This window comes from Canis lupus, chromosome 5, assembly GCF_003254725.2.
Source record: "Canis lupus dingo isolate Sandy chromosome 5, ASM325472v2, whole genome shotgun sequence".
NCBI lineage: Eukaryota > Metazoa > Chordata > Mammalia > Carnivora > Canidae > Canis > Canis lupus.
In genome coordinates, this window is record NC_064247.1 from 36,269,734 (window position 1) to 36,295,244 (window position 25,511).

The window sequence follows — 25,511 nt, forward strand, 5'->3', positions numbered from 1 at the left end:
AAGGTTTATTATAAAGCTTTAGTAATGGCTTTGTGGGGGGATGTTAGGATACATTGATACATCAGTGGAACAGAAAGAAAGTTTGATAGATACATACATAGAGTCCGTTGTTTTGACCAGGGTGTCTGTATAGTTTACTGGAGAAAAGGATAGACTTTTCATGGCAGTAGAACAACTGGAAAAAGATGTGGAACAGAATAAATCTTGATTCCTATTTCATACCACATGCAAAAATTAGTTTGAGGTGGATCATAGTCCTAAAAAGCAAAAATTCATAAAGCTTCTAAAAGAAAACATCAAGATACATTTGTGATCTGGCATAGGCAAATATTTCTTTTTTTCTTTTAATTAATTTATTTATGAGAGACACAGAAGGAGACAGAGGCACAGGCAGAGGGAGAAGCAGGCTCCCCATAAGGAGCCAATGTGGGACTCGATCCTGGATCCTGAGATCACGCCCTGAGCTGAAGGCAGATGGCCCAACTGCTGAACCACCCAGGCATCCCAAATGTTTCTTTTTTTTTTTTTTTTTAATATTTTATTTATTTATTCGTGAGAGAGAGAGAGAGGCGGAGAGGCAGAGAGGCAGAGACACAGGCAGATGGAGAAGCAGGCTCCATGCAGGGAGCCTGATGTGGAACTCGGTCTCGGGTCTCCAGGATCACACCCTGGGCCAAAGGCAGGTGCTAAACCGCTGAGCCACCCAGGGATTCCCTCAAAAGTTTCTGTTTAAAATTTTTTTTAAAAGATTTTATTTTTTAGACAGAGTACCCATGAGCAGGGGGAGAGGCAGAGAGAAGGGGAGAAGCTGACTCCCTACTGAGCTGGGAGCTCTACTTGGCCCTAGATCCAGGACCCTGAGATCATGACCTGAGCTGAAGGCAGACACTTAACCAACTGAGCCACCCAGGTGCCCCTGGCAAATATTTATTTCACAGGACAAAGAAAGACATAACCATTAAAAATCAATAAATTAGATTTAACCAGAATTAGAAATTTTTGCTCTTCAGAAATTTAAAAAATAAGTAGCCATGCTATAAACTGGGAGAAAAATATTCATAGTTTATATATCAACAAAAGCCTTTAACATATATAGTGAAGTACAACACAGAACAAAGAACTCAATTAAAAATACAAGTAAGTTTAAGTTAAATGCTTTAACTTAAAGCATTTCACAGAGGAGGTTTAGGAGTAAATAATAAGTACATGAAAAATATTCTTTACAACATTGGTAATTAGGGAATGCAAATTAAAACCACAAAGAGATATAACATTTACAAATGAAAAAACCTCAGATTTTCCACCTGTGTAAAGGGAAGAACTTGGTTCAGTGTGTTTCTTCCCCCATGAGTCTCCTTTGTGTCTCCCACAGATCACTTCACTCTGACACTTCTTATTCCCAGATGGGGGCGGGGGGTGGGGGTTGTCCCCAGAACAGCAAGCAAGTCTCCAGCACTTGCTGGGTGTCCTACAGTTTGCCTCAGTTTTTTTTAAATTTTTAAAAAATTTTTTTTTAATTTATGATAGTCACACACACACACACACAGAGAGAGAGAGAGAGAGAGAGAGAGAGGCAGAGGGAGAAGCAGGCTCCATGCACCGGGAGCCTGACGTGGGATTTGATCACGGGTCTTCAGGATCGCGCCCTGGGCCAAAGGCAGGCGCTAAACCGCTGCGCCACCCAGGGATCCCTTTGCCTCAGTTCTGACACTGTGCCAGGGCAGCATCTCATCCCATTGGGACAGGCTCAGTTCCACAAGACTCCCCTGCTCCTCACTTTAGCCACCAGCCAAGCCCATGTTGTCACCTGTGCTGGCAACTTGACTGTAGATCAGACGTTCCAACAACTTGGGTTTGATAACTTGCTAAAGTGGTTCCCAGAACTCAGGGTAGCACTTAGCTTTACCAGTTTGAGGACAAGATAAGGGTACAGATGAACAGCCTGATGAAGAGATAAATGTAGTGAGGCCTGGAAGGGTCCTAAGCCCCAGAACATCTGGGGAGTTGGGGTGTCTCACCCTCCAGTTGCTGATGTATCCACCAACGTGAAACTCTTTGAACTCCTTACCGTTAGAATTTTATGGAGACTTTGTCACGTAGGTGTGATGAATCATTAACTCCATTTCCAGCCCCTCTCCCCTCCCTGGGGCATGGGACTGAAAATTCCAAACTTCTGATTCTGGCTTGCTTGGTCTTTGTGGTGACCAGCCCAGGAGCCTTCCAGGGTTGCCTGTTTAGAACAAGAGAGCTGCTACTATTCTTAGCACTCAGGAAATTACAAGGATTTTAGGAGTTCTGTGCTGGGAGTGGGGGACAGAGACCAATATATGTATTTTCTATAATCTGATGTTATTACACGCCCCCCAGAATGGATAAAATTTGGAAGGCCACACAGTATTTTTAACAAGTATGTGGTATAACCAGATTTCTCATATATTATTGGGGAAGCAGACAATGGTAACCGCTTTGGAGAAATTGTTGATAGTTACCTACTAAATTAAACGTACATTGATTCCATAACTCCGCAATTCTACTTCTTGATATTTACCTAAGATAAAAATGTCCTCATAAAGATTTGTATATGAATGTTCATGAAAACTTAATTCATAAGAGCCCGCAAACTAGAAACAACCCAGGTTTCCAATGATGGAAGAATGGATGAACAACTTGTGGCATATTACTCAGTGAAATACTTTTCAACAATAAAAAGTAACAAAATATTGATGCCTGCAATCACATTGGCGAATCTCCAGAAATGGTGAGCAGAAGTCAGGCATAAGAGAAAACTTTATATGAAATACTAGACAAAACTAGCTTCTGGTGATCAAAATCAGAACAGTGTCTCGAGGGGACAGACAAGAATGGCTCAAGAGAACTTTCCAGGGTGATGGGATGTTCTACATCTTGTTAGGGTTTGAGGTGCAAGGGTGTGTATAGTTGGTGACTCAGCCAACTGTATACTTATGATTTGTGTATCTCACTATTTGAAAATGACACTTCATTTTTTTTAAAAGATTTTATTTATTCGTAGAGACAGAGAGAGAGGCAGAGACACAAGCAGAGGGTGAAGCAGGCTCCATACAGGAAGCCTGACGTGGGACTCCATCCCGGGTCTCCAGGATCATACCCCAGGCTGCAGGCGGTGCTAAACTGCTGCGCCACTAGAGCTGCCCGAAAATGACACTTCAATTAAAAAAAGCCAGAGGGGTGCCTGTCTGACTCTAAGTATCTTACTCTTGATTTTGGCTCAGGTCATGATCTCAGGGCTGTGAGATTGAACCTTGCGTTGGGCTCCACACTTAGCTGGGAGCCTGCTTGGGATTCTCTTTCCCTCTCCTTCTGCCCCTCCCCCCTGCTTGTACATGTGCTCTCTTTTTATCTTGAAGGAAGAAAGAAAGGAAGGAAGAAAGGAAGGAAGGAAGGAAAGAAAGAAAGAAAGAAAAGAAAAAGCAAAGAATCTCTGCAAAGAGAAAGAAAGAAAGAAAGAAAGAAAGAAAGAAAGAAAGAAAGAAAGAAAGAAAAGAATCTCTGCAAATAAAAAGCCAGAAGAATAACAGTAAAAATTAGGTGTATATCATTTACTTTCATTGAATTGTACCTGTGGTTTTTTGTACTTATTGTCAAAGCACCTATATGTTTCAACAGTCACTTGATAAGTATATGAACATGGTTTTTAATGAGTTCAGCTCTTAGGCCCATATAACAGTAGTGTGACAAATTATATTTCTGCCCACTTGGTTTCCCTTGTCATGATGCTTGATATAAGCCTAGAGGAAATTCTTAAGAAGTTATCAAATACCATCTGAGGATTAATCTGTAGCGTCTGTGGAGTCACACCAGGTGTGGTGGACCCCAGAGTATTTGGAGGCCCCTAGAAAAAGTATGGGGAAATGTTGTCTTTATTGTACTTTAAGGGGGCATCTGGCTGGCTCAGCTGGTAGAGCATGCAACCCCTGATATTGGGGTTGGAAGTTCGAGTCCCATGTTGGATGTAGAGATTACTTAAAAAAAAAAAATCTTAAAAAAAAATTTACTAGTATTTCTTTCTTTTCTTTTTTCCCCCTTTTCAAGATTTTATATATTTGAGAAAGAGAGAGAGAGAGAAAAAAAGAATGCATGCAGGAGGGGGAAGGAGGGCAGAGGGAGAGGGAGAAGCAGACTCCCCACTGAGCAAGGAGCCTGATGCAGAACTTGATCCCAGAACCCCAGGATCATGACATGAGCCAAAGGCAGACATTTAACTGAACCACTCAGTGCCCCTGCCCCTCCCCCTGCCTCTCCTTTCCTTTCCTTTTTTCTTTCTTTTTCTAGTACAGAAAAGTTTAAAGAAGAAAACCAAAATTGCCTATAATCTTACCATCCAGATAGCTCATGTTACCCTTTAAAAAATGAATAATATATGCTCTGGTGAGATAATTTAATTGATATAGAAAGTTATAAACTAAAATGTAAGTTTCATGCTGTCCCTATTTTCTCTCTAAAGATAAAAAACCCTGTTAAGTGTAATATGTCCTTAGAGAAAAACTTGTTCAAAATAAAAATATATAATAATTGATATAAATCCTTGAAAATATTTATTCAAAAACCTATTTAGTACACTACTTTGTAGCTTGATTTTTCACTTAGTAGATCTTGATGATATTTCTAAATTAGCATGTATCTTACTCATTCTTAGAAGTCAGTTATATATATCTTTTCATTATATTTGTGTAAGTGTACTATATATTTAATTAGTTCTTTACTGATAACCATTTATTTCTTTATTTTAAAGATTTATTTATTTGAGAGAGAGCATGAGCTCAGGGAGTGGAGGGGCAGAGGGAGAGAGGGAGAGAAACTCAAGCAGACTCTGCACTGAGCACAGAGCCTAACTCAGAGCTGGATCTCAGGAGCCAAAACCAAGAGTTAGATGTTGAAATGACTGCACTTCCCCCACACACTTTCCCCCCGCCCCCATTTTATTTTTATATAATCTCTATACCCAACCTGGGGCTTGAACTTACAACCCTGCGGTCAAGAGTTCTATACTTTACCAACTGAGCCAGCCAGGCACCCCATGAAATATTACATTTCTCTGATTACATAATGTCTGAGCCTTATCAGATTGACAGTTTTTGGCCCTACTCCTGTTTTAGGAGACTGTGAAAATAGCTTTATCTTCTCAACCTTGGCGCTACTGAGATTTAGGTTGGATAATTTTTGTTATAGGAGGCTTGGCCTTTGCATTGGAGGATGCTTACTGGTATCTCTAGACTCTACTCATTAGATGCCTTCAGCATTCTCTCTGAGTAGTAAGAACCAAAATTGTCTCAGACACTGACACAGGACCCCATGAAATGCAAAATTGCCTGTGACTGAGGACCATTGATACAGAGAAACATTGCAGGTTCACACAGATGGTTACTGTTGCCTTTTCTCCTGACCTGGTAGCTGCTGAGGTCATATGTAAGTGGTGTGTTCCTCCATATCTTGGGTCTTGAATGGATGCAAAAAAAGGGGGACCTTCGGGGATAGTTATAGGGATATCTCCTAGAGCCCAGGGGGTACACCAAAACTTTGGGAGCAACTGACTTGATAGCTGTCAGAAACCAAACCCTTACATATTCTGTTATATATTCAGCAGGTGTTGTTGAATGCCTACCATCTGCTAGATATTGTGGTCGGCACTGGGTATGCCATGTTGAAAAAAAAAGAGATGCTGTTTGCTACTTCATGAAGCTTACAGTTTAGGGGTGATACATTCAGTAAATATGTGTGTGTGTTTATAATTATAAATACTATACAGGCTATTGAAGGAAGAGGGCCAGCTATGAGACCATAATTTATAATGGCAGTGGTAAAGAGGCAGTCCTTGAAGGCTTCTGAATCTGGAGCAAGTTTTTACTAGATTTGGGGAAGGGACTGATGAATGTTCCAAGTGCAGGGAATAGCATGTATTTGAAGTTGTAAGATAGCAAGGTGGGAAAGCTTCAGCTTGTTGTGGAACTGAAAAGGCCCCAATTTGATAAAGAGAAGGAGAAGGAAAAGTGAATTTAGGCGTGGAGAGGTAGTCGTGGGCCAGATAACATGGGGCCTTGTAGGTAATGAGTTGAGGTGGCTTTCAGAGTGAGTGGGAAGCTGTGGAAGGATTATAAGCAGGCAAGTGACACCATCTGATACATCCCAGCATGGTAATTCTGAGTGCCATGTAGAGTATGTATTGGAGGGAGGCAGGAAAGGAATTCAGGAGTCCTTGTAAGGCTATGTGGTAGTAGTGTAGCTGGGTGATAATGGTATTAGGTTGATGACAGCGACGGTAGAGGGAAATGGACAGGTCTCAAAGGAATTTTGAAGGTAGTATTAACAAAAGTCAGTAACAATTTGAATGTGGATGGTAGAGAGGGAAAGGTATTCTTAGTGACTTCCAGAATTCTGGGTTGAATGATGGGTGGGTTTAGTTGCCATTGCTTAAATGAAGACCACAGGGTGTGGAGCATTTGTGGGTGAGAACGCAGAAGAGCAAGAGGTCAGCTTGAGATACATTAAATTTGAGATGCCCATGAAATATACTGTTAGGCTAAGGAGGTAATACAGCACACACTCTGGTGTTGGCAATATGACTGATACCCAGAGGAGACAGGGCAGATTGGAGATTAAGTGTTGAGAATTGTCAGCATGTAGATGCTAACATTGGCTGGGAAGAGAGTGTATCTTGATGAGAGAATTGGATCCAGGGCTGAGCCGCCACAAAATCTAACATGTAGAGGTTGAGTAGAAGAGGAGCTATAGGCAAAGAATACAAAGATGCTGGAGAGGTAGGAAGCAGATCCTTAGGTGTGATGTCATAGAAACCAAGCCTTGTTTCCAAGGGCAGGTGGGAGGGATGATGGTCAGCTATATCTAACATTCTGAGAGTACTGGTAAGGTGCCTTTCTTGATTCCTACTCCTGAGATACACTTTTAAGGGATCTGATTTCTTATATACTAGTGGGGAGCGTTTTAGCTACCAGTGGAGATTGGGGCCCAAACAGGGAAAGGATCTTAAGAAAATCTATAACCTGTTGGTTTTGGGCAGTTTTCTTAACTTTCATTCTAAGAAACATAGCCCAGAAAAACTGTTCTAACGGTAAACCCTCAGTACAGCTGACACACGTTCAGCTTGTAGGAAATATGCCATCTGGAACAGCAAGATACAAACAGGAAGCTTATCTTACACTCTCTAAATATTCCCCTTTTCCTTAGTGGTAAAAAATTGCTTTCTGCTTCATAAATCAGTACTGCTTCAGAGCACTGCAGATTCATGTATTTAGTATCTTCTGTTCACTGAATACAAAGAGCAGAATTTGAAATTTTATATTTGGGGTATTTGAGCAATTCTTCTGGACATCTTTCCTTTTTTTCAGTTTTTCCTTTTGCCTCATCTTAAATCTTAGCAAAGATACTCAGTTTGTGAGTAGTGCCAGGAAGCAGGCAGTTTCCATGGCAACTGACAGACCAGGTTTACTGTGGAAATTTCCGGAATTAACAGAGCTGCATTGCAGAAGGATGCATAAAGCAGTATTCATCTAGAGATTCTAACAGTACGGACACAGAAGAACAGTTGCAGTGGTGTGCAGGGTATGTGTTCTGTTTATTTTCCTGTCTAAGGAGGATTGCGAGTTATATATATAGATATATGCTGAGGAGAACGTACAGCAGCTTGAAGCATTTTAGTGTACTGGCTTGATAAAATCAAGGATGCTTAGGGGAAAGGGAGGAGGAATAAATAATTTGGAGAGAGAGACTTGTTTGATAGCATTGGGAGAAAATCAAGATTAAGATAAACGAAGAAGAATGTGGTAATAAAAGAAGGGGAGAAAACACACGTCTAGCTAATTAGATAATAGAAGGTTCTGGGCACAAGGAGATACTTATTTATCAAAGGAAGATCGGTAGGCACAGGCAGGCTTGGGGAATCAAGTTCTCATGTCCAGGAAGAGGAAATGGGTTAAAGTAATTATCTGTTACTTGCTGAAGGATATGTAGATGGGAGGGATGCCCAAGGCTTCGAGCTTTTCTACCTCCTTAGTGCATTTATTTACCTATGTGATGAGACAGTCTCAGGAGTGTTATCAGACCCCTGATTCCACTGCCTGTTGATGTGTGTGTGTGTGTGTGTGTGTGTGTAGGGGTGGGGGTGGGGGTGGTGCTTAAGAAAAAGCCCAAAATACATCTTGAGATTAAATTCTGGAAATAAAACTGCATGATTTGGGTACTTGGCTGGAGTTTCTAATCTTCCAGACAATAATTATAAATTTGAAACAGGAGGGATATGAAAAAGGAATAGGTGTGACATAGGTCATTTAAATGATAGATGTCATTTAGATCATGTAGTACATACACTATAGCTCAGGAGCCAGAGAGGGCCTGCTGCTAGTGTTGGTAAATAAAGTTTTATTGGAACACGGCCATACCTGTTTGGTTGTGTTGTTGCTACAGAGTTGTATAGTTAGTTGGCTGGCAAAGCCTAAAATACTTACTGTCTGTTTCTTTACAGAAAAAGTTTGACGACTCGTGGTTTAGATGGTTATTGGATTCCTGCGGCTGCCATAACAAATGATCACAGATTTGGTGGCTCAAAACAACAGAAATTTCTTCTTTTGCAGTTTTCGAGGCCAGAAATCCGAAATCAGGGTGTTGGCGGGGCGATGCTTCTTCCAGAGGTTCTAAGGAGGATCCTTCCCTCTTCCAGCTCTGGTGTCTCCTGGCATTCCTTGGGTTGTGGTAGCATGACTCCAGTCACTGCTTCTGTCTTTGCTTGGCTTTCTTCCCTGTGGCTCCCTGCCTGTGTCTCCCTGCCTGTCTCCCCCTGTGTCTCCGTCTTCTTTTCTGTCTTTTAAAGGACACTTGCCGTTGTATTTAGAGCTTACTCTAATTCAGGATGACTTTTTCTCAAGATCCTTATCTTAATTATATCTGTAAAGATAAGGTCACCTTCTGAGGTGCCAAATGGACAGATCTGTTGTTAAGGGGCATTGGTGGGGGGGGGGGGTCCCCAGTTCAGCCCTTTGCATGTGGTATTGAAGGTCTGGGTTTTGGCTTCTCAGACCATGGTCTTATGTCAGCAGTAGGTAGCGCCTGGCAAGTGTCCTTTGGAAACCTATGGAGCACCTGCTCTCCAATAGACATGACCTGGTAGAGAGGGTGTCACACTCACTTTTCAAGGACAGAATGGGACAGGCACAGTTAAAATCAGAGCAGATGGCCTCTGTGATGTGAACACAAGTAGCAGAGTAGGAGTGGTTCTAGAATATCGCAGGAGAAAAAGGACCAAAATATTCATGGGAAACTAATGAAGGGTGGAGTCTAATGCCTTATATCAGTGTCTCTTGACCCCCTACCCTCAAAACCCAATAGGCATTCTAATGAAAGACAGTTGATGCCAAAGGAATCAGGGTTTTGAGGGATTAGATTCTTGTCTAGATTACGACAGTGGGCACTATATGTGTGACTCAAAATAAGTAGACTTTGTATGCTGTGGAAGGGTGGCAGCATAGGATTGGATACACAAGTGGACAGAGCTGTGAATGTGAGACTTGACTCTGGGTGGAGGGATCTGTGTCATTGTGGGAGAATACAAATTGGTGGCCTGGGCAGGAGAGGTCTGTGATGTTCTTCTATGAGCTGAGTGCCTTCGTAAGCTTGGAGTGATGGGGGGTAGACCTCTGTCTTTGCTTCCCTGGGATGTTTCCTTTAGCATACCTGGGTGTATTGGGGAATGTTTAAGAAGTGATACATGCCCAAGGTGAAGAATCAAGTAGTAGACAAAGGATTCCAGCATGGATGCCGGATCTGCAGAGAAAACCCTCTTTGTTCTGTCATTTGAGGGACCCTGGCCTATTGTTCATATCCTCACCTGTGCCCCTTAAAGGAAACCTCTGATTTAGACCCTATGGAGGTAATTATCAGAAAGTTAAGCAAAAATGATTAGAAGTGGATCCACATTAGGGTACACCAAGAATAAGCAGTGTCAAACTGGCCTAATATAATACAGAAACAAACACAAAGGCAATTTGTGTTCAGGAATTTGCCGTGGACTGGGTGTTTCTTGATGTCAGCATCCTTGGGTACCGAGGAGGAACATTAGGCCCAAGCCAGAGTTTTCAGGCCGAGTTTTCTGTAGGACAAGACTAGATGAAGACTTTATTTCCTTTCTGATTGCATTGTTAGTCTGTGACTGGGTACATCTGGAACACCAGATTTAGACATCTGGAAGCTGTGGGGATGAAAGTTTTCTTCTTGCTCCCTTTCATAGAAGATTTTGCGCATTAACTACCACACATGTTGAATTGTATGCTTCAGCTTAAATAGCTTCACAGAAAGATTCCAATTCAACTGCAGTTAGATTTTAACCTTTTATTTTTCTCTTGGCATCTAGAGTATACATAAGGAAATAGAATGAGTTAAGGTTAAAGCTTAGACTGGTGTTAAATTAAGCTAGTTTGACCATAGTTCATACAAGCTAAAACTTAAGTATTATGAGATGTTGAAATAATGCCCTCGGTTTCAGGTAAGTATATTATATAAAATAGCATGTGTCCCTAAATGTCTGTTAACAAAATTTATTTCTATTAAATCTTTTTTTTCTCATTCACTTGTTTGGATAAATATTATCCTCCCCCTCCAATAATAAAAGTAAGCTGGAGAATGTTTCATAGTTACGTGACAGTTCCCATAGTTACAGGTTGTGAATGAAAAGTAGTTAAAACTTTTCCTTCTTCTTTGCTTCAGGGACTAAAGTTCTGACTTTGTAAAAGCATTTTCAGATTTGTAGTACAAAATGATGTAAGAGTAGCAGCATCCTGCTCAAATATTTTTTAAGAAACAAGGATGAATCTATGAAACACAGAAAATTAAGACAATTTGATGCTAAACTCTATGTAGGATCTCTATAGGAGTGAAGAAAAATTTACAGAGGGTTTCTCGTACATCATTCCTGCAGACTGCAGGACAAATGTGGCCTCTTCGGAGCTGTTAGTTTCAAAGACGGAGCACCTTTACCCCTTTCGTGCCCTCTCCCCTCACTGATAACTACCAGAAGATAATTATGGAGAGGATATGGGAGGAGGGAGGTGAGATGGATGCAGGCACATTTTATCTGACTGTGTGGTCATTCTGAGTAGCATTGTGGGTGGACACAGAGAAGAGTCGTGGCAGCAATATAGATTGAGGATTACATTCTTACATTTGCTACTGTCAGTTGAAGATACAGTATTCCAGATCAAGGAGATCAAGAGAGAATTGCCTTTGGAGTCGTGTGTGCTCTGATGGGTAATAGACTGAGCCTTGGGGGCTAGAAGTATGGACATGGTTTGAACTATAGACATGTGATAGATAAATCCCTCTCACAGGAGAAGAGTGAGGCTCAAAGACAATTCCTTTCTCTCTTTTTTCTCTTTCCTATCAAATTTATTGAGGTATAATTGACATACAATAAACTGTGCATAGTTGAAGTGTACAGTTGCCAAGTTTTACATGCACACACCTGTGAAACCATGGCTACATGCAAGATAGTGAACATATCCATCATCCCAAAGATTCCTCCTACCCTGCTGTAGCTTTTCTATCTAGATATTTGATTTGGTTCTTTTTTGTATATGCCATGTCTGTTTAACACATTCTCTCTGTCCTTTAGTTTCTTGAACAACTGAGAATGCAGTAATCATCACAGTTTCAATGTCCTTGTCTATAATTCTAGCATCCCTGTCATTTCTGAATCAGTTAGAAGTGATTGATTTTTCTATTCAGCTCAGGTCATGTTATTTTGCTTCTTTGCATATTGGGTGAGTTGTAGATTGCAGGCCAGATGTTGGGTGCTGGATGTTTCTGCATTTTTTTTTAATTTTTGAAGATATTTATTTATTTATTTTTAAAGATTTTATTTATTTATTCACGAGAGACACACAGAGACACAGAGAGGCAGAGACATAGGCAGAGGGAGAAGCAGGCTACTTGCAGGGAGCTTGATGTGGGACTTGATTCCGGATCCTGGGATCAGGCCCTGAGCCGAAGGCGGATGCTCAACCACTGAGCCACCTAGGTGTCCCTTATTTATTTTTGAGGGCGGGGGTGGGGGAGCGAATGAGTGGGAGGAGGAGCAGAGGGAGAGTGAGAAGCAGAAGCCCCGCTGGCCCCGCTGAGCAGGAAGCCCCATATGGGGATTCAATCCCAGGACCCTGGGATTATGACCTGAGCCGAAGGCAAATGCTTCACCAACTGAGCCACCTAGACACCTCTGTTTGCATTCTTATAAATATTTTTAAGCTTCGGTCTTTGGTCAAGTTATTTGGAAATAGTTGGATTCTTTGGGTCTCACATTTGAGTTTTGGTGGGTGTTGAGTACTGCTCCAGCCTGGGTATTTTTCCTCTAATCCTTTTGGATGTTTCTTCCCCCTAGGCTTGTGTAAGTTCTTTTAAGAGTGTGCTGACCAAGGACGGCTCTGTGCACATCTGTGAGGTTCTCTGTGCGGCTCTCTCTTACCCGGTACTCTGCCTCTCGTACTATATCTACTTTGGTCTCCTCAGATGCTCAGATTCATCTCCTCAACACAAGAATATTTCCAGGATGTGCCTAGATCCCCTGACCCCCATCAAAGTTTGTGAGTCCTTTCAGACAGGAAGCTGGGGGCAGTTATAGGGCTCTCCTTGTGTATTTCCTGTCTCAGTGTTCACTGCCCTTTGTTGTCTGGTGTCCATGTCTTTTTTCTTTTTCTTTTTTTTTTTTTTTTTTTTAGTTGTTTCAAGTGTGAGAATAAGTCTGTGTGCTGATACTCTGCAGTAGCCCAGGCACAAGTACCACACAGATTCTCCTTGTGAGATGGGACTGCAGAAATTAGGGAACTAGGGAGCACTATCTTCATGACTTTGAGAAAGAGCATCTCTGAATATGATTTTTCCAGCATTCTTAATAGAGTAGAAGTAAATGTCACGGTGTTTGTAAAAAAAAAAAAAAAAAGGGTTGGCAAATCTTGAGGAGAGAGCAAATGTGGATAAATAGGGGACAGGATTACTGATAGGGTGATAGATGAGAAAAGAAGACATTGCCAGGAAAATGAAAATGCTGTGGTAGAATGAAGTCATTATCACACTCCGAAGTGAACTTAAGTGATACTACATGACAGCAAGAGAAAAAAATGGAACGGAATGATTGATTTGAAAGCATACAAATTTCTGAATTAAAAAAGAAAATTATTTGAGAGAGAGAGTATGTGGGAGGGGCAGAGAGAGAGGGAGAAATTCAAGCAGACCCTGGGCTGAGTGTGGAGCCCAACATGGGACTCAATCCTACAACCTTGGGATTGTGACCTGAGCTGAAGTCAAGAATCTGGTGCTTAACCAACTGAGCCACCCAGGTGCCCCTTGAATTTTTTACATGTATAAATTCATAAATAGAATGGGGAGGTAGATGACACCTTGGAGAAATATTTACAATGCTGGACCAAGAGTTGATTGATAGGTTAATAAAGGACTTCTATCAGAAGCAGCAATAGCAAAACAAATGCTGGGCAAGGAGAACTCAGGGTTGTTCCATCAGGCAGTTAACCAAGGAAGAAACACTTGTTCATCAAATGGCAAAAAATGTCCAACTCTAAGGGTAAGAAATCAAAATGTAACTGAAAAGAATGATCTCACTCTTCTCTGCTTTCAGGTTGGCATGAGGGAAAGGGTGCTATTGCCTGGGCTCCCTGGGCACTCGCTGCTCGTACTGTTGAGTACTCGCTGCCTGTTGACTCAGGGCAGACTGGCTCTGTGGCACGACAGTAACCATGTGAACCAGGTCATGGCTAATAGGTCAAAAACATACGAAGTGAAGTCTATAAAGCAATAGATGTGAGATCTCTTTTTATAAGCTATCCATGTAGTACAGAAAGATACAAAGGGCATATGCTCAATTGCAAAGAATGGTTTTCTCTGGATTATGATTGAATTTTCCATTTTTCCTTTATCTTTTACCTGTGTGGCTTTAGGAGGGACTTAGGGTGACATGGTCTGGTTGGAAAAAGATTTGAGTACTTGTCCTGTTACTGAATTTTAGTACAACAAAATGCTGGATTTAGCAGAGAGTGGGGGTGGAAGGTATGGCTAAAGCTACCCCAGGTAACCTTGGCTGTGCCAACTGTAATTCTTCAAAAAACAGGTCCACTTACGTATGTGCAAAGCCCCAGGCAGCTTTATTAGACACTTAAGATAGAAATAAAGCTTTCTCAGTGCCCAGCCTGATGAATGCTCTGGAACATTATGTCACAACTTTCTGGGTTTTTTTTGGGAATCTGTAGGATTTCAGAAATTTATAAATTAGTCTGTGTCAGTGAAAGGATGATAGCTAAGTGCAGTGGCAATGATTCAGTGTTTGCTAAGTAGTAACTGGGCAAGTCAGTCATTTCTATCCAGAGGATCCAGCCATCAAAGAAGGTACACAAAGGACTTCAGTGTAGGCACGTGGGCTCAGGAATTACAGTTTTCAGATTTTCATGTAACAAGATAATCCCGAGTTCAAAAAGTAATTTCTTTATATCAAATTGTAATTTCATAAGGTCTGTATTACGTAGATCCAAGCTTTCCACCCATCATCCTGTGTGTTTTGTAAAAAACACACTTTTTCCACTTATTTGCAATGTCCATAGGATCTGTGTCAGTTGTTTCTGTCTCTGTGTGTGTATTGTTTGCCTAAGTGTGGAACTGCTAGTCTCTGGGACCATGAAAGACAAGGTATGAGATTTAGATGGGGCCTAAGAAATCAAGGATACCAGAGCTAAGGATTTTATTCGAGAAGTGTTTTTGGCTTGTTTGTAACTGGCTTGTGGATTTGAAGCCAATTAGTATCATTGGCCCTTAGCCACTAAATGCTCATAGCACATCCCAGTCATCATGGTGACCAAACTACTGCCTGTTCCTCCCTCCACACCACTTCCAGATGCTAGAATCCTCCTTCTATGACTGTCTCTGGGAAATAAAATAGTGTTAGGGGCTGTGTTAGCTGGAAATGAGTCAGTTTGCATATAAACAAACATGACAAATAATCGCTTGAATAAAACCGTTTATTTCTCTTTCTGTAGATGCAGTCTGGCAGTAGGCAGGCCTAGGGTTGCTGTAACCATCATCAGACTAGAGACCTTTAATATTCTGCTCCTTCATTCTCAATACATGGTTTCCCTTCTGCAGGGCCTTGGGGGTGGCTGGAACTCTAGTCATCACCAACATTCCAGGCAATAAGAAGAAGAGGGAGAAAGAAAAAAAAGACCTTCCTTCCAACTGAGTCAGCTCCTTTTAAATATTCCATTTGTATTACTGCTTCTAAATGCAAAGAAGTTTGGTTTCTTTGCTTGAGCCATCATAACAAAATACTACAGATTGGGTGGTTTAAACAACAGAAATTTATTTCCAATGGTACCCACAAGCTGGGTTTCATTCTGAGGATTCTTCTCTTGGCTTGTAGGTGGCCGCCATATTGCTAGGTGCTCAGGTGACCTCCTTGTGTGAGCATGAATGTGGGGGAGAGACTCTCCACTGGGAACAGCTGTGTGGTGTCCTTCTTATAAGGACACTAATCCTGTCAGATCAGAGCTTCATCCTTATGACTTCACTTAACCTTAACTGCCTCCTTATAGGCCCTGCCTCCAGTACAGTCACTGGGAGTTAAGGCTTTGGCATGAATTTTGGTGGGTGGGGGGGGGTGAGGGAACATAATGTATTCCACAGCAGTGGCGAAGTATAGTATTTAGATGGATATATTTCTGCCCCAGCAAAGGAAGATCTTAGCAAGGAGCAGAGGACGAGAGTGTTGGGTGACAGCTGGCAGTGATTGCCAGAGGGGCTGCTGACTCATTTCCCTGGGTGGATCATCAGGCCCTTGAAGTTAGAACCCTATGGAGCATTCGTTGAATACAGCTAGGGATACTCTGTATAAAATTATTCATAGAGAACTGGGAAAATGAGAGATTTAGAAGTTATTGCTGAGAAAACACAGTCCCTCTTCTGAAGAAAGTGATATCCCAATGAGAAATCAGGAGACCTTTTTTATCCTAAAGAGTATAGCTACAGGCAGTTTTACATTGCTGCTTTTTACTTTTCTCCAACCTTCTACATGAGTGTGTTTTCTACTGTTCATATATTTTTTTCTCTAGAGAGAAAACTACTCAGTTTAGGACAGAACTTGTATCTTAGGACAGAAATTGCCATCAGCAGACTGCATGATCTCCTCATTGCCCTTGAGACTCTTGGTGAACTTTTTCTAGAAGTGGCATAAGCCAGGACTTTGAAGCTACAGGTATAACTCAGGTCACCAAAAATATTTGTTTTTTTTGTACTTCTGTGCACTTCTGCAAGGGGTTTAAAGGGAGTTGATTATAGGTTATAGGGTCAGTTGCAAAGCTCTGAAATTCTTGGTGCCTGAAAGCACCTGGAAGTGTTTAGGTCACATGGAAATCGTTTTATTCTCTCTGAGCCCTAGGAATTGCATGATTGCATTTCATTTTCTCTATCCAATCCTTTGTTAAATTTTTTGAAACTTGGGTTTTGGTTATATGGAGGTCTGGTAAAAAATGAAGAAGGCTCCTTTCAATTTGAATTTGGTGCCAATTGAGAGATGCAGGAGCCAGACATAGGGAGGTTATAAGATTTTTTTTTTTTTTAAATTTTTTTTTTAAGTTTATTTATTTATGATAGGCACACAGTGAGAGAGAGAGAGAGAGGCAGAGACACAGGCAGAGGGAGAAGCAGGCTCCATGCACCGGGAGCCTGACGTGGGATTCGATCCCAGGTCTCCAGGATCGCGCCCTGGGCCAAAGGCAGGCGCCAAACCGCTGCACCACCCAGGGATCCCAGGTTATAAGATTTATGGTATTATTTTTTTCTTTTTCAAATAATTTATTTATTTATTTTAGAGAGAGAATGAGCTCATGTACACGGCAGGGGGGGGTGCGGGGGGTGGTGGAGAGGCAGAGAACGAAGAGGAAGAGAATGCCAAGCAACTCCCCACGTGAGGTGGAACCCAAGGCAGGGCTCGATCCCATGACTTGGAGACATGACCTGAGCCTGAGCTGAAAACCTAGAGTCAGATGCCTAACTGACTGAGCCACTCAGGCACCCCCAGATTTATCATATTCTTGATAAAATTGGAAATATAGCTCTGCATTTGAGGCCAGAATAGTTTGCTAACTCCTCTTGGCCTCACATAATTAGGCTTACCCATCCCTTTAGTGGCAACGTCTTACAAGGCATGGTGGAGGGACAGCTGGAGCATATGTATGCTCTCTATAGGAAGGCTGTCTTCAAAAGACAGAAATTGAACCAAGTGTGTGTTCAGTTTCTTCTCACATATTTGCTGGTGAGTCAGTAAGGGCTCAGATGAGAGACCCGATCTCTCTCCATGGAAAGATGAAGCATGGAGCAGGGTAAAGTGTTTCCTTAAACAATTGAGAGAGGTAATCCCTAAAATCTTTCTTTCTTTTTTTTTTTTTTTTTTTCAATCATTCAGGCGGCATCCCTTTACAAAGCCAGGGAATAGAGTCTTCAGAAGAGGAACGTGAGCATACTACCCACAGGGGACATGAACCCAACCTATTTATGTTAATGAGTGAATATGGTAGTAAGATGCAGCATGTCCAAGTATTGATTCTCCAAATTTGATTTCAGTCAGTTAACTAAGTCTATTGTGTTTTTTTTTTTTTTGTGGTTTTAATCCTTTGTGTTGGTGTTTGTAGAGTTCACCAAAGTTTATTATTGCCACTAAAGTTCTACTTACCTTTATACAGGAGAAAACATTTTAATTGTGACATCAGTCTATCTGAACAGCTTCCCTGGTAATGTCTATCCCCAAATGCTATTGTTGGAAATACTGTGTCCAAGAGAGGTGCCCTTTCAATCAGATTTGTGATCTGTAAGGCATTAAAAAGTCTAAATGTATAACTAACTTTTTAACTGGGATGTGTATAATTTGATAGTCTAATTACAAGTCCTATTACAACAGAGACTTGTTTTCATATTAAAGACCTCTAAATCCAGAGTAGAATGTTACTGATTTTCGTAGGGACTTTTCTGTGTACATGATTAGATACGGGTCTGAGGATTGTCCTATATGAGATTTGGGTGAATTTGAGACTTGAAACCTCAGTCCCTTGCTTGTTTCTTGAATGGAGAGATGTCTGAGTTAAGAATTGCTCATGTGGAACACTTAACATACATTTTAGAGGGATGAATGTAAGAGTAAATAAAAGGTCATAGTCTGAACTTAATTACTGATGAGACGGAGGCATTGGGGCTGATTTACAGGTTGGTGGAGTTGTGCTGAACTAATTTTCAGGTAAGAAAGTAATAACGAAGTGACTGGGAATCTTTGACCCTGTTGAGTAGAAGTAGCACTTAAACTCTGTTTGACATACTTGGCCCAAGATAAAAAACTGTGGTCAAGGTTTTGGGCACTTGCTGCAGTTGCCTCAGTGATTGACTGCTCTAGTGTAATGGTAGAGGGTCAGCTCAGGCTTCTTGGTGTGGTCACCACAGCGCTGCATCTCTGTCCAGTCCTTCTTTGGAAGCCATCAGGGTTGGATCATTAAAACAATAACTGAAATTGGATTCAGTTTCATAGGAAAGATTACCAGCCTGGTGTGAGTGGGGACTCCGTGAATAAGCCTTCATGATGGCAAAACCTGCATGTTTTTCTGTGGTTTCCACAACTTTTTCTGTTAAATGAGAAGATGGACTCTGGGTAATAGCCACATTCTGCTGTTCATCTTTTGTTTTAGCAGCTTTATTGTGATATAATTCAGGTACCATACAATTTACCCCTGTACTGTATAGTTCATTTGCTTTTTCTATATTCAGAGTTATGAGTCTGTCACCTTACTCAGGTTTTGAACATTTACATTAGCCCAGGAAGATAACTCGCATCCTTTTGCTGTCAGTCTACTCACTTTCAAAAAAAAAAAAAAAAAAGAACCTCATCCAAAAACTGCGCAGCAAGCTATAGTAAGGTAAATGATTAGACAAGATATTCCATAATTCTAAAAATTGATCTCATGGTATAGACAATATTTTAACTGTTGTTATTCCGTGGTTTATGTAGTAGTGAAATACTTCATTTCTCAGGAATGCTAGCAGCAAATGCTATCTCAGTATATCCATGAGAGTGACATCCCTTGTCATATTCTATTGGTTAGAAGCAAGTTGCAGGTCCCGTCCACACTCAGGGAGAAGAGCCTCCACAGAGATGTGAATCCTGGGGAAGTGCAGCTCATGGGGATCATCTTAGAGCCTGTCTGCTACGTGCTGTAAATTCGTGAATAATGTAAAAATGTTGCTTCTGATTTGCACATAATTTTAACTAACTTTTTTTCAGCTACCTTCAGCGATTGGCTGGTGCTACATGTTTCACCAGTGATTAAGTTGAGTGAGCCATAGAGATAATGTTTACTTGCCAGCAATCATAGAACAATAATTATTGCAAATGAGCTCCTTTGTGTTAAACTGTTTCTACATCATGAAAAAGATTACTAAGAAAATTAGTTACTGGGCTCGACTGGTGAAAGTATGTTATAAACAGAAAAGAACTTGTGTGGAAAAAAAGCTGATATTATGGCTTATGGTCTGGGACTCTGGCATTTGGAATGCTGGTTCATTACGTGATTATTTAGATAAAGTTTATTAGTCTTTGAGCTATAACCTTGAATCATGGTTATTATTAATACTGGTATATACTGTAATTGTGGGGAAATGATTTTAAAATTCTGCATATTTTGAGAACCTTAAGAGTAGCTACAAAAAGCAGTTCTACTAACCTGAAAAAACATTTCTAAATTTTGGGAGAAGAAAAATAAAATACCCAAGCATTTAAAATTTTCTTGCTTACCAGATCAGATTTTAAAGAGAGTCCGACCACTTAATACGAAACTGACAAAATGTAGATGATCTTCAGTGGAATCTTTTTCTTTATCTATTTTGTACTCTAGTTTGATACAGTTCTTTCCTACACATTGGTGTCTGGGGGTGGGGGCAGGAAGAGAAAGAGAAAAGAGATTGTCTTTACATTCTTCACTGGATTTGCTTTTTTTTTTTTTTTTTTTAACATAGCATAGTTACAAGTTAATACTTTGATCTCCAGGTTGGAGTTTTGGAGATTTTTTTTTTTTATTTTTTTTATTTTTTTAAGACTTACTTTTTTTTTTTTTTTTTACGATTTTATTTATTTATTCATGAGAGAGATATATATAGAGCGAGGCAGAGACACAGGCAGAGGGATAAGCAGGCTCCATGTAGGGAGGCCGACATGGGACTTGATCCTGGGTCTCTAGGATCAGACCCTGGGCTGAAGGCGGCGCTAAACTGCTGAGCCACCCAGGCTGCCCAGAGATGTTTTTTTTTTTTAATTTAATGAAAATCTGTATCGAGATTTCTGTCCACGAATCATTTGTTTTTCACCTCATTGCCGTATCTAGGCTGAAAGATTCAGATTTGAATAGTACATGACAGTTTTTCTCTTAAAGCCAGCTGGCTATTCATCTAATTGTCCCCTTGCTTCAGCGTGGCATTATCAGGAACAGGGCAGCATGGTAAGGTGCCAGTTCTCAAACTTTACTAAAATCATCACCCAGAATCTTTAAAACTACTGTTTTTTGACTCCTGTCCCCCAATACTCTGATTTAATTGCCATGAGATGATACCTGGCCATCTGGATTTTAAGAATCTCACCAGGTAATTCTGACGTGCAGCAAAGTTCAGGAGCATCTGTACTAAGGATTGAAGACCGAGAGAGTCATTCATGTTGGGTCAGGTAGGATAGAACTTTTTGGATGTGAGGTTTGTAGCTCTTGGGACTTTGCACTTGATAATGGAGTTTTACAGAGTTTGAAAAAGATCTTGTATTTGGCAATGAAAACTTATCTACGGAATCACTTTTTTTAATGACTGGAAACTTGGTTTTCTGAATCTCATTAAAGCTATATTTATTGCCTCCCTAAATTTAGGCCTTTCTTAGTTCAGAGTGTAAAAAACCAAGACGACGTAAACAAACCCCCCAAACCTCGAGGTCAGACTGTGTTAGCAACTTGAAAAAGACATTTTCTCACGCATTCATCAGTGCTAGCTATAAGGAAAAAAAAAGTCAAAACCTATTTAAAATGTGGAAAAATTGCTTCCTGATATTTTAACAGAGAGAGACTGAGAACACACAGCATTGAATCATCAGGAAAGCTGAAGATCTCCCCTGAGCAGCACTGGGATTTCACTGCGGAGGACTTGAAAGACCTTGGAGAAATTGGACGAGGAGCTTATGGTTCTGTCAACAAAATGGTCCACAAACCAAGTGGGCAAATAATGGCGGTGAAAGTAGGTGATGCCCATCATTCTTTCTGGTGCTTTCATCCACTGGGGGCAGTTTCTTGGTGCAGTGGTACCCCTGCCGTTCTGTTTTTGCTTGTGTGGTACATACGGGTGTCTGTAAAACTGTCTCTCCAACCCCCCTGAGGGTGTTTCGTACCGAGGTTGTCTTGTCAGTGGCACGTCCTCTATCACCCTGGAAACACAAGTGTCCGAAGCGCGCATGTTGGCCGCACGTCCGGCATGATGCTTTAACGTGTTTTACACTTCAGGCCCTGCTGCTGCCCAGGTGAGTTCGGGCTGGGCGGCTGCAGCCCTGGGATCAGGGTAGTGCTGCGCCGAGCCAGGCGGGGAGCTGGAAGAAGAGGCAGCACACTGGGTTGGGCAGGGTGCGGGGCTAGGGCTAACAGCAGTCTTACTGAGGGTTTCTTGGAAACCACACACATGCTGTTGCCACTAACCTCAACCTTACTCGGTCCTGACCGGCTCGGCTCCTGTTGCTTTAGTTCATCTCCGCTCAGTACTGCCCTGTTCCCTGGTTTGAACGCTGTATCGAAATGCCTCCCTCGTGACAATGTTGTCGCCTTCTGTCCTTGCTGTGAGTGCTGTGCGTGCCACTTAATATGTTCATGAAAGAAAAGAAAGATCGAGAATGGCCAGAAATGGAGATGGGCCTATAGACTGTACCTAGCAGGTACAGTTGGTGCCTGTTACAAACTAATGATTTATGTCCAATGCTCATGGGGGCCATGTGGTTGTAATGTGTTCATCTGTGTGTTTAGATGTTGAACAGATGTTTTCTGCTTGTACGACGACACAGGAAAATCGACAGCGTTGGGGGTGCCAGTGTAAAAAAGATAAAGGGTGAATGAGATGTGGTCATTCCCTTATCCAAATTGAAATTCTCAGGGTACATTAGTCATGCCTTAGTTTACCCAATTGAGAACAGGTCTGTGGACCATCAGAGCTAATCCTCTCCCCATCAGTGCCCTATTTGGAGAGTTTGTCAAATGGCCTGATAGAGGAGGAGCCTTAGTTTCATAACTGACTTTTGGGAGCAGATTTGTATCACATTAATATGAAATGCTATCTGTATTGAAGTTTATCCTGTGCAAAATGTTACTCTGACCCTTTTTGCTTCCTTCATTGTTGAGCATTTCTGTTTGTTGGGGGCATATGAACCTAATGAGAAATGAATGGTGGGGAAAAATTTTATGTTTCTCTTTATGGGTTCTTAACCTTGTGGTTGGTCATAGTTTTTTTTGCAATATGCTGATACCAATAGCCTTTTTTCATAGGATGATGCATTCATACATAAGATTTTGCATATACCTGGTGGATCTCTAAAGCAGCACAGGCTAAGACCTCTGCTTCAGATTGTCTGTTGAAATAAAACAGTGTTTTTCTTGGAATGTGAAATGATTCCTCCATTTTTATTTTGTGCCAGTGCAGTGTAAGTGGAAAGTCACTTTATTGAGATTTTTTTGGATGAGGATTGCATTGCTCTAATGTACTATCGGTGCAATATCTGCCTTTACTTGGCTAGGTCTTAAGGGAGAGGTAGCATATATAACTAAACTTCTAAACTTTCTTCCAGATACTAGGGAAATAACTTTTAAATAATTACATCTTAGTTTTTTCAGTCTGTGCTTGACTATGTTGATCAACATCATAATCTGTTTTAGTAATCTGGATAGACTTGAGCTGTGGTCAGTAGGGTTTCAGGTAAAGAAAGAAGGTCCTTCATTGTGATTTGAAAAAAGTGTTTCTTTTTTTTTTTTTTTTAATTGGTGTTCAATTTACTAACATACATAATAACACCCAGTGCCCGTCACCCATTCACTCCCACCCCCCGCCCTCCTCCCCTTCCACCACCCCTAGTTCGTTTCCCAGAGTTAGCAGTCTTTACATTCTGTCTCCCTTTCTGATATTTCCCACACATTTCCTCTCCCTTCCCTTATGAAAAAAGTGTTTCTTAATTTGATAACATTTGGAACTGTGTGATGCTGACTCAAAATTTGAATGAACTTAAGAGTGAATAATAGGAAATTATTGTCTGCCACTTATAATTTGACCTTATTTTGAGAGTCCTGTCGGAATGCCTTCAAAGAGCCCAGCTCTTCAGAAGTACTTCTGAGGTGGTCATGGGACCTATGGATTGGTAGCTGTCACATCTGTGCCTGCCAGTTGATACTGTCTACCTTTAACACCTTGAATTTTTTTTTTAAATAAATTTGTAATAAGTATTCCAAATCTTTTTTTTTTTAAGATTTTATTTATTTATTCATGAGAGACACAGAGAGAGGCAGAGACATAGACAGAGAGAGAAGCAGGCTCCATGCAGGGAGCCCGATGTGGGACTCAATCCTGCGACTCCAGGATTGCGTCTTGGGCTGAAGTCAGTCACTCAACCGCTGAACCACCCAGGTGTCCCTATCACCTTGACTTCTTGAGTCAGCATCTTAGTTTAGCGCAGGGAGGGTAATGATAGCATTGGATTCCATGACATCATGTAATACTTGAAGAGGGTTTTTTCCTTAAAGTTAAACACATTAAAGTTCTCTTTTTTTAAAGATTTTATTTATTCATGAGAGATACACACACAGAGAGAGGCAGAGACACTGGCAGAGGGAGAACCAGGTTCCCTGCGGGGAGCCTGATATGGGATCGATCCCCAGACCTTGGGATCATGACCTGAGCCAAAGGCAGACAGACACTCAACCAGTGAGCCACCCAGGCATCCTGACATTAAAGTTTGATACCAATTTGGTGACTCATAAATGCCATCCACTACGATTTTTAAATGCGTATCTTGATCTCTCTGAAAAGGCTTAGCCTTTTGTCACACTCGAGAGTTTGTTCTTTTGTCATGTAGGCACACAGACCAGATTGATAAGTACACACACACAGAGTCAGTGTGTGATTAAGGAGTTCGATTTGATATTTTCCATGTAGACAGCTTGATGACTAAGCACTCGCCGTGTCTAGCTTTGAGACAAGGACTATAGAGATTTAAGGGTGGGAGACTGGTTCATGCTCTTGTGAGTTTTCCAATTGTTGGTAAACTGAGAAATGCACTTGAAGTGCATGCACCTCTATATAGTGTTTTATAATGTGCACTTTAATGTCAAGGATTACTGTATTAGATATTAAGCTTACCTTGGAAATAAATTACCCTTAAGATTTACTTTCAGTATCTACAAAACTGAACTGCAGTATCAGCCTGATTTTTATTATTATTATTCCTCCTCATTTTTAGTTTTGAGGGAGCCCTTCCCCAAATTTATTTTGCCACACAGGAGAAATGGCTTAGAAAGATGATTTGTTAGTTACCAGAAACAGTGATCTCTAAGACATATTTAAAAATCAGGATGTAATCAGATTCAGCCAGATAACACACAGCATATGTAAGATCTCATGACCTTTGGCCCGAGGACAGTTCTTCAAGCTGCCAGTGAGGTTCTCTGCATTAGGACCCAAGACGTGGGAAATTCTGACCTTTTGGTTTAGATTATGCACCCACCTGGGGAAACAGGTCTGACTCTTCTGCGAGTGGGAGTGTTATGACTGGCTTGTCTAAGTGCTTGAAGGACTGAGTCACGGGGCTGCCGAGGACAAAACCATTCCTGCCATAGGATTTTCTAAAACTGCAGTAAGGATGACCTTTGACTCTGGTTGGGTATGTCAGGCTTCGATCAGCATCCCATGCCAATAACATTTATTTAATGTCCCATTTTGCATGATGGTAGAATAACCACCGAATGAAAAAATTTAGACATGCACAGTCCCTATCCTCTAAGAGTAAAATAGGTGTCTGGTTTGCGCCCTGCCAGGGTTTATTGTAATGAGCAGAGGCCTAACATTCACACCAAATGTTTGAAGAAGGTGTCAGGATTAGATTTCTGGGCTAGGGTCAGAGAAATTCAGGATCTGGAAGTAATGTCCGGTAAAGTCAGGTCCACAGATGATCACAATTGGCATGTCAGGGCAAGTCCAGGGACACAGGAGAAAAGCATTAGAAAGAGTGGCTCCAGGCCACAGTCCAGGCCCTTGGGCTGGAATGGAATGGTATGATGGACACAGGTTGCTAACAGAGGGAGGAATGACTCTGAGCCTTCAAGACTTGACAGTGTATCCTCCACCTGACCCTGCCTGTGGCATAAATCCTGCCTCCATGCTAG

At 41.3% G+C, this 25,511-nt stretch overlaps 1 protein-coding gene across 4 annotated transcripts in view; it reads left to right on the forward strand.

Moving 5' to 3' along the window:
• Positions 1–25,511, forward strand: part of MAP2K4 (mitogen-activated protein kinase kinase 4) — a 136,546-nt gene that overhangs the window by 49,345 nt on the left and 61,690 nt on the right. For 3 of the 4 annotated variants that reach the window (XM_025428354.3, XM_025428355.3, XM_025428353.1), the window contains one exon: positions 21,165–21,339. In XM_025428354.3, coding sequence (XP_025284139.1) covers positions 21,165–21,339 — 175 coding nt within the window. Of the gene's footprint in view, positions 1–7,406; positions 7,597–8,515; positions 8,682–21,164; positions 21,340–25,511 lie in introns of those variants that run through there. The other variant, XM_025428357.3, reaches the window with a different exon arrangement.